The 13871-nt window shown below is 40.4% G+C and overlaps 1 protein-coding gene across 2 annotated transcripts in view; it reads right to left on the reverse strand.

The window, feature by feature from the left end:
- Nucleotides 1-5410: 5410 nt before the first annotated feature.
- Nucleotides 5411-13871, reverse strand: part of LOC138161813 (histone deacetylase 9-like) — a 139401-nt gene continuing 130940 nt past the window's right edge. Inside the window, exon 9 of one of the 2 annotated variants that reach the window (XM_069088758.1) lies at nt 5411-7490. In XM_069088758.1, coding sequence (XP_068944859.1) covers nt 7479-7490 — 12 coding nt within the window. In that variant the 3' untranslated portion in view covers nt 5411-7478. The other variant, XM_069088757.1, reaches the window with a different exon arrangement.

Consider the following 13871-nt stretch of genomic DNA (forward strand, 5'->3'; position numbering starts at 1 on the left):
CAGGGGGTCCTTCTTTTACTGTTCTCAGTACAATTTTAATATGACGACAATCACGGATATGAAATATGAAATGCACCAAGGCCTGTGTTTATTAGCTGGGGGCTAAAGTAGTCACTTTGAGAGATCCCCCCAAAAGAACAAAAGTGCTACTGTATCATCAAGAACTAGAGATTATGATTTTGTTTATCAATTATTCTTTCAATGTCCTCAAGTCTTTGGAGTCAAGCACAAGCAAATGAAAAAGAAATATAAAGAGATGCCTTCTAGAAAATAGCAAAAGGACTTTGTATATAAAAAGGGCTGCTCTATGTGTTCTTCTTGGGCTTTTCCTTCCCTCATATTGTCTAGTCTAATATCTCTACTGAAGAGAACACAATTCTGACGGGCTGGCCACGTTGTTTGAATGCCAAACATATGCTGGCCTAAAAGACTATGTTATGGAGAAGTCACAGCAGGCAAGAGCTCACATGGTGGTCAGAAGAAGCGACACAAATACATTCTCAAGGTCTCTCTTCAGAATTTTGGATTTGATTATGTGACATGGGAGACATGCCATAGAACCATTCAGCAAGAGGTGACCTCCTCAGAGAAGGTGCTGTGCTCTATGAGCAAAGCAGAACTGAAGCAACTCAAAAGAAATGCAAGATGTGCACATTTAGAGAATTCACCCCAAATGTTTTTGTGCCTGGCCTGCGATAGAACATTCTGAGCTCACATCGGTCAGTTGGACACATGGAAACTCGACTCTAACATAGTGATGTCACTTTGCTCCTCTTCAAGAACCAAGGACAACCGTAGTCTAATAGAAGTCCTTGACTGCCCTGAAGGAAAATGTTAATTCCTTGTCTTTCCGTTAAATTATAAGAACTGATTGTTTTTATAAGGGTCTTCTATACCTGGAATTTCATCAGTAGAGATAGTTTCACTGATGAGAGCCAACATCATAACTTAAATTCTTAGAGAATTCCCTGGGACCCTGAGAGGTTAAGAGGCTTGCCAGTTACACAGGCAGTATGGGTCAGGATGAATCAAGGGCTTCCTGACTCTAAAACTGGCCGGGTTTTTTATGCTGAATTTTATAAGTGGTTCCAAAGGGCTCGATGCCACATGTTTACTAGAGATGTAAAATTATTATCTTTTCTTTAATTACCAAGAATAATCCTTAGGAACATGTGCCTAGTAGAGTCAAGCCAGTTCATTGACAGAGATGTGGGAATGAGTTAAGGAGGGTATCTAGCATTTGTTGCTGTTGTTCTCAAAGGTAAAGTGTCCCAGATTGGAAGGGAGAGTCATGTCCCCAAAAGGGAGTCAGCTCCTCAGGCAGGTACTGACTGTGCCCAGACTCTAGGGTGATTGACAGCTCATCTGGTTTTTCTCATCAGTGCCACCAAAATGTTACATATGCCAAGTGCTTTGCAAAGTGCCATTTATTTGCATTTGTTGTTGCATAGTTGTTTCAGGAATGTCTGGTTTTTGTGACTCCTTTTTGGCAAAGATACTTCCTTCTCCAGCTCATTTTACAGATGAGGAAACTGAGGCAAACAGTATTTATTCTCATTATTTGCATTGATTGGAAGTAATAAAAAGCAGAAAGGCAGAGCAGAGAGAGGGCAAGCCATGGTGTCCCCTTCTGATCGTGGACAGGTTGCTAAGTTTCTTACTATCCCACATCATTGTTTAAGATGAGAAGTTACAAGTGAGTTGCCACTTTGAATTGGAGGGAATTTCCACAGCAGGAGTTCCATACACAGATCATAGGTCCAACCCCTCTATCACACCTACAAAATGCATATAAGCTTCTAAAGCAGTCTTCTGAATACTGGAAGTGCAAAAAGAGGAATGAGAGAGAATGCCTTGACTAGTTCATGGAGGAAAGAAAGGAAGGAAAACAACGCATAGAAAAATGAGTAATTCTACCCAGAGAGAGATCGTGTAGGCTCTTGGCCAGTTCACCTGCCCCCCGGAGCTCTGGGGCTGGAGCACAAACTGAAAACCAAAGGTTCATTGCATGCATTTCTCTTTTGTGTCCCTTGTGCTCTCTTCCCAACATTACTGAGCTACACAAACCCTTGCATTTTATTAAAATGTTAAAGTGATAATTCTTTCGAGTCAGCTTTACCTCAGCAAGAACTTGGGTCTGTGTCGAGCTTGTTTGGATGCTTCTTTTTCTGCCCAGATTAATTCCTGCCTCAGTTTACATCCTACCTCCAATTTGCTCCTCTCTGAGTACGCACCTGAATGCTGCAAGGTACTCCACATCTCCCATGGGGGGGTCCAGGCCGCCTGTCCAGGCTATATTCACATTATATCCCTCTCCAAGGCCACTTCCAACCTGGGAAAAGGAAGAATGCCACACTGGGTCACAGGGAGGGGGCGCAAGGAAGAAAACCCCAAAAGAAGCAAACAAACCCAGGCGAGCTTTTGAAACAAACATCAAACACCACATCAAATCGGTGGGGCCCTGCTTGACAAGTCGTGTTCTGGGTTAGACACTTGTTCCTGGTTGGGCCACGGTCTCCCGGGAGAGCTCAGTAATCTCATGTAATTGAAAGCACCGGCAAAGGACTAGAAAATTAGGGGTAATCACGCCATGCAATTATGGGAAAGATACAAATAAAAACGGGACTCTGAAGAAAATAAATCTAACCTCATTTGGGGCTCCGCTGCCGGGGAAGAAGTTGCCTTCATCATATCGATGGAGGGAAATGTACAGGATGCTGGGGTCAGCGTAAAAAGCCTGCTGGGTACCGTTCCCATGGTGAACGTCCTAGGAGAGCAAACAGATGCAGTGTTGTCCTGCTCGGGGTGGAGACAGTTTCTGATGCCCCCCCCCACGCCCCAGCCCCCACCCTACTCTCCCTCTCTTTCTTCCTTCCCTGGATACATCCCTCTTTTTCTTTCTGCTTCCACTGCCACCCCCTCGACTTCCTGGACTTTGGGGCAAATTACTCTTTAATGCACTCATTTTTAAACTGGCTTCTAAAAATCAGGAAACCACAGCTAGCATGCCCTAGAGGCTCTAGATGAGCAGTCATTGAGAAATCCCAGTCCTTTTGTACAATTAGATATTTATACACCGGCCCTTTGTAGTCCTTGCTCCAGTGATGGAATCTAGCATCCTGTTTTATGGGGGGACTTTATGACTTATTAACTGCCAACAGTTCATAACCCCTCTGGCTTAATTAAGCAGCCTCATTGGTCTCCAAAGAAAGCCGAATGTTGAAGCTGCAAGCTCACATTCTGCAGAAGGAGCTCGGCTTTGGAGAGCATTCTCCACTCTCCTTGACAGAACGCTAAGCCTGAGTGTATCCAAGTTCCACTGCCGAGGTCAAAGGCTCCGCAACCAGCTGAGTAAATTGGCCTTCTTGAAGACTTCAGTTCAGTGAGCAGTCCCTCAGCAGTTCGATTCACTTCAAAAGAGATGCCAGATGCAGAAAGGACTTCATACTTCATGTTCGTAAAATCGTGACGGCAAGGGTTGAAGACCCAGAAGTATGAGCTCATTAGCTATTAAATCAGTTGGCCCAAAGCAGGCGGAGAGCGTGGGGATTCACACACATCAGGGAGAGAACTCATGCAATCTGCATAAATCCAGCATTTATGTGACTGCCTGAAAGGCTTGACCTATCTCCTAGCCTCCAACTCCCACCAGGAACAAAAAAGAAGAATTTGGTTTTTAATCCTCTTCCATTAGCCAAATTATAAAAGAAAAAAAAAACTGGGTACTTGGGGTATTTGTAGATGATTCAAAGTTTTCAGAAGTCCCCCCTTTTTTCTTCCTATTATTTCATTTTAGAGCACAAAGCTCTATGCATATGGGAATTTATGAGTGAAAAGGGAGGAATCCAGTTGTGTAGAGGTGAAGAAAAATTGAAAGCCTTTTGGTAAACTGTACTAGAAGGCTGAAAGTGCTTAAAAAATAATGAACAGACAGCCTTCCCTTTTCAAACCTAAAAAGTTATGACCAGCTTTGGGGATGGAGGGGAAAGAGGAGGGCTGTTAACTAGGCTGTGCCTATCTGGCCAATGGGTGTCACCTGGTGGGAGTTCTCAGTCTGGCATAACAAAGAACCGGAAAAAATAAAAGAAAATGGTATAATGAAATAAATATATGCCATATTATGGCTGTAGTTTGCATTGAAAAAGTACAGCTATGAGAACATCGATAAGTGAGTATGGAAAATATGAATAAATAAAATTATTCAATAAAATTTATCAAGAGCCTACTAGGCACTCTGTTAAGCTCTGGAGATACAAAGACAGAAACATAAGATACCCAGTCCTCAAGGAGCTTCCAATCTATTCGCCAAAGCATGGTGATAAAATCATCCATTTGATGCTTTAATGCTTGCAAGATGATTTGTGAGCAAATCTCATTGGAGCTTCCCAGCAGCCCTTGGCAAAAGGGACAGGGGTTGTGTCTGCTAGTATCTTATAGATGAGGAAACTGCTGCTCAGAGAGGGCCATCTGACAGGTCCAGCATAGGACCTGGGCTCTGATCTTGGCAATGCCAAGGCTACCACTTCCTCTACCTCAGTGAGAATGGAAGCAGCTGTTTTGTATTTTCTTTAAGCTCTTTTGGGTACATTTTCTCACTTCCTCCTTCCAGCAACCCCACCAGTAAGGCATGAGCTAGGCAAACCCTAGTCACCATATTTCAGGTGACGAAGTTAACTCTTCCAAAGTCACGCAATGGTTCAGAACCATACGTTGGAAAGAGCACAAGGTACACATGAGATGACTTAGAGTGAAAACCGAGCTCAGACATTCGCTGTCTGGGGCACTTTAGTAAGCTCCTTAACTTCTCCAGACCTGTTTGTTCTTCCAGAAAATGAGAGTGTTGAGGTTCTCCAGGGCCTCGTGGCTTCAATTCTTTCATCCTCTGTAACTATGAGGATACTCAGTGGCAAAGACAATCTCAAACCCAGGTCCCTAGTGACTGGGCAGACCCCTGCCATGTTTATCCACTATACCCCACAATCTTTCTGAGTTCACCCCAGAGAAAAATCAGACCCAACGTTGCCAATGGCATGGAATTCTAAAGAACCATTTTGTGGGCTTTGTAGTGGGTCTTCAAACTCACGTTTGGGAGTTTCATTTAATATGAAGAGAGTGTTTAAAAATACTGTGTGTGCAATGCCTGAGTCCCAAGCACACTTGTTTCTTAAAGAACCTCTAAGACAGAATGCAAGATTCCACTGAAATGTGTATACATTCTGGCACAGGAACTGAGAATGAAGGAGAGAAGAGACCACAAAACTATCACTCTTAGTGGAAAGGACCCAGGTATTGGTGAAAATAATGTGTTTGGGAGTTTTTATTTGTCTGTTTTTTATGCCTTTTTTCTGGAAATCTTGGGAAAGGACAAACCACATAACTGAGACTGTCTGTATTCTCCTAACACAATATTGTTGTGACTCGTTGTAAGAAAAGTTTTGTTTCAACTTCAAATTCATCCAGATTTTATTAATTAAATATTAACTTGACCTTTAAAGAGGGGACAGAAAAGAACATATATCTGTTTTATAGACAAGAAAACGAGCTCTGTTTGGAATGAGAGAACTTGGATTGGAGTCTCTGTTTAAAAACAAAACAAAACTCCTTGAGTGATGCCGAGTAAGTCACTACACCTTTCTAGGACTCACTTTCCTCAAAATGACTGAGTTAGACTAGGGGAAGGATATTGTAAAATAGCTGGAAAGGTGCTGGCATTGGTTTCACAGGTCCTGGGTTCAAAACCTTATCAGTGATGTGATCCCAGGCAAGTGAATTCACCTTTCTGTGGCATCAGCTCACTTATCTGTAAAAATAAGGGAGTCCGACTAGGTGTTTTTAAGATTCTTTCCAGCTCTAAATTCATGCTTATGTGATCTTTAATATTCCTTCCAAACTGAAATGTATGTTCTTATTTCCCTAGGGAGGCTTTGCTCATTTCAGTACTTTGATGAGATAAAATAAAAATCAAGAATGTTTCTAGATATTAATGTAGTTTCGCTTAATCCCTTTTACTAGACCAATACATTTTGTTAGTCCAGCTTAAACTAACAGGTTTTTTTTCAAATAGTAGGTGAACTCCTTGAGGGCAGGAACCACTTTCATAACTGTCTTTGCATCTTTATTACCCAGTATAGTACTTGGCAAACAATTGCATTTCATATGCAATACTACCCATATGCTTACAATAAAAACTCATCACCTCTGCACTGACATAGTAAGATTCGAATGAATCCAGTAAATAATAGACTGATTCTGTTCAGATATTCCCAGAGTATGTAGGGAATGGAAAGAAATTGCCAAGGATGTTTTTCTTATGGGAAAGGGTCCTTCAAAATCATGTGCAGCATGATGTTGTATATGAGATGGCCATCATAAAGCAAAGGATGATGGGATCAGAAGAGATCGGAGGAATTGTTTTGCTGTTGTTCCTTTTCCATATTCTACTTTTTGGGACGCTTTTATAATATCAAAGAAATAGAAAAAATCCAGCGGTTGGGGAATGAATTAACCAGTTGTAGTCATGGAAAGTAATGGGATTTTCCTTTGCTGCAAGAAATGATGACAATGATGAATGCAGAGAATCATGGGATGATATTTTTAGACTGATGCAAAGTAAAGTGCATTCATGCCTCCATGTTATTGTGCTTATGGAATCAATTATTTTAATCCAAGTGCAAGATTTTTCTTTTATCTCTATTACTTTCTAGCTTCTCAGGTTCAGTCCCCAAATTCTATGTTATCTAGACATTTTGGAATCTGGACCACCACCAGCTGCAGCAGCAACCACAGAAATATGTAGCAGTTGCTATGTGCAAGACATTCTGCTAAGGATTTTTGAAGTCCAATGTCATTTGATCACCATCTTGCAGTCATGGAAACTGAAGCAAATAGAGGTTAAGGTGAATCACATAGCTGGCAAGTATTTAAGGCAAGATCTTAAGATTCAGGTTTAAATAACTCTAGGACCAGAGCTCTATCCACTATACCATTTCTAGTTCACTTTCCATCCCAAATTTGCGTCTTCTGAATATTTGACAATTATATCATCTATGCTTTTATATAAGACAATGGCAAAGATATTAAAGAATACAATATTGGACAATTAAAACATTAGACAATAGGTGATCCCTAGGAAATACCTCAACTGAAGAAATTCCTCTCATCTGACATCCCACCCTTAATGACCACTCTTTGAGTCCAGTCACAGATCCTATTCCAACTCCACCTAAATGTAACATCATGTAACCTACTCCTCTCCGTCTCATATGCAAAGATAGCATGGCAGACTTCATGAAAGGCTTTGTGGAAACCTAGGCAAACCACAGCCTCAACATCTTCCTGATTTACCAGAGGAACAACCTTGTCCAAGAAGCAGAATGGCTGGCATGGCTTGTTCTTCATGAAACCGAGATGGGTTTCCTGATGGATCAGTGATCATGACTTCTTTTCCTGGCTTTTGGCATTCATTCGGTAAAAGTATTCTAGAAGTCTGACTGGAAATAAAGTTAAGATTTTTTTTTTTATAAGCAATCGGGGTTAAGTAACTTTCTCAAGGTTACACAGCCAGTTATTTCTGGGTGTGGTCCCAAGTATCTGAGCCCAGATTTGATCCCCAGGTCATCCCGACACTGGAGCCAGTGCTCTTACTTGCTGAACCACCTGGCCACCCCAAGATTTTTAATCTATAATTTATAGGTGCTACTGTCTCCCTTTTTTTGCAAACCAGACCATTTTCCATCCTGTAGCCCTGTGGTCCTCTCTCATTCATTCTCAATGTTTCATTAAAGTTCTGAGGGTTACTTAAGTAACCAGTGTTTTCTATAATTTGCTCTGGCATCCTTCTTATTTTTCCAGATTTGCTCTCCTTCACTGGGTAGAGAAATCTACAAGAACCTATAGGAAATGTTACCTTTTTAAAAATCACAGTAAACTAAGACTTCCTATCTTTGTCTTTCTCATGAGTCCCTGGTCTTCTCCCTACCCTGATCATCAATCACCGTCTGTCTGGTGAGAGGTGATTTCAGGCAGACACTGAGACTTCTGACTATTATTTCCTCTTGCATCACCATGCATGATCTTTTAGTTGACACTAACATCTTCTTAGTTTTGGGATACCCAATGCTGGCTGAGCCATGTAGCTTTCTCAGCCTAACACCTGGACAAGATTTGGAAATGGAGAAAGGAAGGTCAGGCATCCACATCAGTCATTCATGAGTCCTTTCTGAATTGGTTTTTGTAAATCAGTAATGGATGTTCAGGGGAAGCTTGGCTGGTTGGCTATCATTCCAGGATGGTCAGGATTCAACCGAGTTGTAGCTCCACATACTGTTCCAGGGAATGCTCCTGAACCAATATTTGTTTCTCCTCTAAAGTGTGTGATGATGATTCACCTTCCTCAAAGTCCCCATGAGAGAGAAGAAGAAATGAGATAACACACATGGAAATTACAATATGGGCTAATAGCAAATCACCCTGTGACTCTGAACCACATACAATATTTCTCATTTATGATTCTTTCTGACTCTCTGGTTGTATTTAATATTTTTTGAAAAGGTAAAGGAATTTGACTTTGTGACCAATGTGTTAAAGAAACTTGTTTCAAGAACTGGAGAGGGGCGGGCAGTTGGCCCAGGTCCAAGGACTTCTCTAGTTTTAGAGCTTAATATTCCTAGCTGGGGCTTATCTCTAGAACTTTCTAGTCCCATTATTTTTTTTTGCAAGTATGTTATCCTAAGAAATGTAGGTGCTATTGAGTAAATGTCCTCAGAGTCAGGGCACAAACCAGACTTGAAGAATACTCCCAGGTTGCAGAGGAAGGTAACACCGTTTGGATACCCACAGGAATGTCACAGTATTGGAGAGTTAACAAGATGACCCAGTGGGACATGACCAGCAAACAAGTGCTGTAAAGTTACTGCTATGAAGAAACCCTCGTGGGCTCTCTACTCTGGAACTAGGCTGGTCTATGGTGATACATGCCATTGCTGCATGCCATGTATACATATGAACCACATGTATATATGTTTATGTGTGCATGCACACATCATACATGTTTGTGTCTGTATACATGCACCAGAATGTATGATCCACTTGAAGTCAGAAAATATAGGTTCAAATCCTGGCTCTCCGACCTACCACCACTGTGAGCTTGGACAAGTCACTTTAGTTCTACGTAACTCAATTTTCTCACTTGTAAAATGAGAGGGTTGGATGGGATAATCTCTATGCCTCTTCTACCTCTAACTTTCAGAAATATGAAATATGAAAATGAAGGTAAATAACAGCCCTGATGAGCCATCTTGTTCCCTGGTTAAAGTAACATTTGGGGAAAGATAAGGAAGAAGTTAAAGCTATGATGTTTTAAGAATAAAAGGGGGGATATGAATCTTAGTGAATATGAAACCCTGGATTTCTTGAAGAAGGAATTTCGCCTTCTGTGTACCAATCTTTTTTCCCATAATGCCTGGCGAAGTGCATGTGGATCAATAGAGGATTTAGATGAGCAGTGTTCAGGGAGGTAATGGATTTTTTTTTTCTTGACTAAGGAAGAAAAATAATGAATTACATTTATTGAATTAGAGGAATCATTCCACCAAAACTTGTTAAATAGTAGATTATATCCCAATGGTAAAGCATGAGGGATCAGAAGGAAGATATCACAATCTGTGTCATTTTTTTTCTAGTCTTAAGAATATAATGGAATATGTGTTTGAAAACAATGAATAAAATCTTCATCTTTCATCAGGAAAGAAAAAGATGCCTCAAAATTAAAGAGACTACACAATCAATCCTGGGTTTGGGATCCTGTGGTGGCCCATGCCATCTAGTGACAGAATGCTTCACATGTTGTTTAGGCTCTGGCAGATTTCCTCTTTTTCATTACCCATTTTCTTGTCCTCCATGCCCCTATGCAGCTACTAGCCAAATCACACTCTTTTATACTATTTTGTGCCCACCTATTGAAAACTACTCCTCAATTATGAAGTCAAAAATGGTGACCAAACACTCATGGCCTCCTAGGGAGAAACTTTCTGTGCCTCTGATGCCTGAATCAAGGTGTGGGAGAGTTTAGGCCTAGTTTCCAATCACTGCATGCAAAATGCCAGGACTGCCACGAGGAACTCGGCTTCCCTGGATTTGTGAGTGATAAAACAGAGACATTCCAAACATCGGTGAACTAGCGAGAGCAATGAAGAGCTTAGCGAAGCTGGTTCTGTGGAGCCTGAGGACGAAGTCTTCGAGAGCCCATTTCTAGTCAGTCATGCTCTGTGGCTATCTGCACTCTACAGCCAAGCCAAAAAGATGTTCTTACTGTTCCTCATACATGATAATCCGGCTCAAATCTCTGTGGCTTTCAACTGGTTGAACCCCATGGCTAAAATGTACTCACTCCTCATTTCTCCCAAGAAACAGAAATACAGCATCCCCTTCTTGAAAGGCTTTCCTGATCGTTCCAGTCCCATCTCTCCCCCCCAAAAAATCTCTCTTTCATTTATTTTGTAAAACTTTGCATATGCTTAATTGTATGTGTTTTGCCTTATCCTGAAAGGTAGAGATTGTCTATAGTTTGGGAGAATTGGGCAGGATGTCATGGTACGGGTGTAGGTCAGTCTCACAAAGTGAATGTCATAATTTTTAAAAACCTAGGGAGATGAGGTATAGAAATAACCTACCACTACCCACCTCCATCTAATCATTTTATAGACTCTAGAGCAGGAAGGGATCTTAGCCATTACCAAGGTTGCTAAAGGTAACTGGAATCTTCTAGGAAAAGAGGTCAATAAACTCTACAGATAATGGTAACTAATTCTGCCTGAACCACCAACACCTTCAGAATTCCTTTGTGGTTCAGAGAAGGGGCAGAATCAGAACACAAGCTCGCAGTTAAATATGCCAAATGGAAGCAGTCCCCTCTGAAAGTATGGAGCATGTGGGTAAGCTAATGCCATTCAAGGAAGAGACATGTCCCCCAGCTTATGTCCTTCTGAGGTTTGAAAGGGCAAGATTTCTCCTGGTCTGGATAAGTGGCACCTTTTTCTCCCTTGATAGCTTGTAGAATAGATCTGTCAGCCAGGGAGAAGGGATGTCTCCAGGCCACGTGGCACTTTCAAAATTCCTCTCCAGCAGCTGGAAGAAACAGATTGTTCCCTCAAAATAGCTGTTGCAGCTGCAGTGTTTAGGATAACACTGGAGTCTATGTGGGCCAGCAGTCTCCAAGGCAGTCCATTTGAACAGAACTCTGGGTATTTAGACAGTCTGCAATAGATACCTCCAATATATCCCTGCTGGGAAAATCATGTTCTTAGATGGGAATGAGGAAAAATACAGTTTCTCTATAGGATTCCTTCAAAGCTCTCTGGTACAACCATTTTATAAATTGTATCAGATCTCTCTACATCCCAACTCCCCAACCTGGACCATTTCTCTCCTTGCATTAACCAACAAAAAAAATGAAGCGGGGGAAATCACAAATATCCCTCTTAAGTATGAAAAACGCAGTCATAAACTAACTCAAGTTTAAATGAGTAACTGTCAAGTTCAGCCTATATTTCAAGCTTTCGGCATCTGGATATCAGGCATTCTCCTATCAAAGGCACCTCTGAGCAATGATTGATTACGTCCGTCTTACACAGGGAAAGATCTAGAAGGACTCTGCAAAATCTGCTCTCCACTGCAGTCAAGAACCCCAGAATGGTCAAGTTTAACAAAGAAGAACCAGGCATTTGGAATCTCTAGTATTCTATGTGGATTCGCATCCTTTCTTATCATTTATGGTGTATGTATGTATATGTTTATGTGTGTGCGTGCATGTACATGTAGATATACAATGCACATATGCATACATGTGTATAAATGTACATATATTTGCACATGCTTATATAAAATATATTATATCTACATACATACATTCATGTAAATGAATAAATATGTGCTTCTGCTACAGTGAGGCTGTGAGAGGCAAAGAAATTCAGCCTAATCCTACATTCTAGCACATTGTTGAAACTTAATCTTTTAATAAAAACAGCCACCATGGCAACACAGCAATTACCTTGTATCTTTAAAAACTTCAACAAGTTTACTGTGTTTTTATTGAGTGGAAGGGGGAGGGGGATGAAACTTGAATTTTTTTAATGTGCATGGGAAAACAAATCCGAGCTTTCTCATCTCAGGGATTTTGTTTTATGGTTATCACATGACATTTGCCAACTTTGTTTTCATTAAAGTCCAGCTCTGGGCTGCAGTTGAGTAGAAGAATGTCAGTAAAATATCAATGAAAAAGTGATCAGAATATGGTCTTCATTGCCATTTCATAAAACAGGTGAAGTATATTGGGTTTATGCATATACATACATGCATAAATATGTACATTTTAAAATATATCCTAGCAAAGAACAGAAAATCATTTTTCTATAATTTACCTTCATTTGAAATGTTCATTATATGTGTATACATACGCACATTCATGATAAATCAACCTGATAAATAAGGATGTCTTTACATGTTACCATTTATTCATCCTTACTTCCCTATCCTTTTTCCTTCTGTTCTTTCTCTTTTCTTTCTTTCTTGTTCTTTCCTTCCTTTCTCTCTCTTTTTCCTGTTTTTCTTTCCTACTTTTTTCCTTCCTTCTTATATCTCTTCTCCTTTATCTTCCTTTCTTTTTCATTTTTGTTTCCTCATATAGTCTTGCTTGATTTCTTTAACTTGTTTCCTTCTTTCTTACCTTCCATGTGTTTTTCTTTCCTTCTTTCTCTAACTTTCCTTCCTTATTCTTTGTTGTTCCTTTTATTTTCTCCCTTTTAATTTTGTTTTCTTTATTATTCCTCTTTTTGTGTCTCCCTTTTATTTTCTTTTAAAAATTCTCCCACTTTCCACTTTCTTTTTCTCTTATTTTCTTTACTTCCCCCCTCTTTATTCACTCTTTCTATCTTTCCCTTCCTTTTATTCTTTTGTTTTTCATACTTTTCACTCTTTTTTCTTTTACTCTTCCCTTTCTTTTTCTTTTCTTTCTCCCTTTCATTATTTCTTTTTTCTTTCTTGACTTTTCATTCTTTCTCTTTTCTCTTCATTCTTTTCTCTTTTTCTCTATTTTTGCTTTTTTCTGTCTCTTTTTAATTTTCCTTATCTTTCTTTCTCGTTTCTTTTCTTTTCCATTCTTCTTTGTTCTCTTTCTCTCTCCATTCTAATCCTTTACTTTTTCTCTTTCTTTTCCTCTTTTCTTTACTCCTTTCTATTTTTCTTCTTTCCCTTCAACTTTTCTCTCTTTCTCTCTCTTTCTCCTTCTCTCCCCCTTCCTACCTCCATTCATTCTCTCCTTCAATTTCTGCTGTGTTTGCTTAACTGAACCAAAGTGCTAGATGGGAAGGCCATGACTTCCCCATAAGATTTAATTATGAGTGCAGATATGAACAAGGTTTAGACTATTAAGCCATGCACTTCAAAAAAAAACCCTTTAACATATTTTGTCTTTAAATCTTTTATCACCTGCAAAAATTAATTAAGTGCAGATGCCCTGGGTTAGGGTTTGATGCCAGGGTTCATTTCCTGTCTATGCTTTGTCAGACAACCTATTACACCTCTCTCCTGAACTGTCGGCCCAGCCAGCATGGGCCTCATAAATCACCCTCCCTCTCTCCTTGGGTCCGTGCACCGAGCTGGTCCTTTTTGGGGGAGGCAAAACTCCAATCCCTTATTCATGCACGCACTATGAACAACATGCCAAATGTCACCCGCATTTAAACAAACCATTTGTTAAGCAAATTATAACTCCATTGTGCAAGAATGCAGCCTGGCAGAGTGGAGGCCCAGGCTAGTGCTGCTGACTTCTAATCGGCCTGCTTTCCTGCAGGGAGACATCCCACCCTGGCATCCAA

This window comes from Petaurus breviceps, unplaced genomic scaffold (assembly GCF_028583685.1).
Source record: "Petaurus breviceps papuanus isolate PSGF00001 unplaced genomic scaffold, PetGlider_PUasm1.0 185, whole genome shotgun sequence".
Lineage (NCBI taxonomy): Eukaryota > Metazoa > Chordata > Mammalia > Diprotodontia > Petauridae > Petaurus > Petaurus breviceps.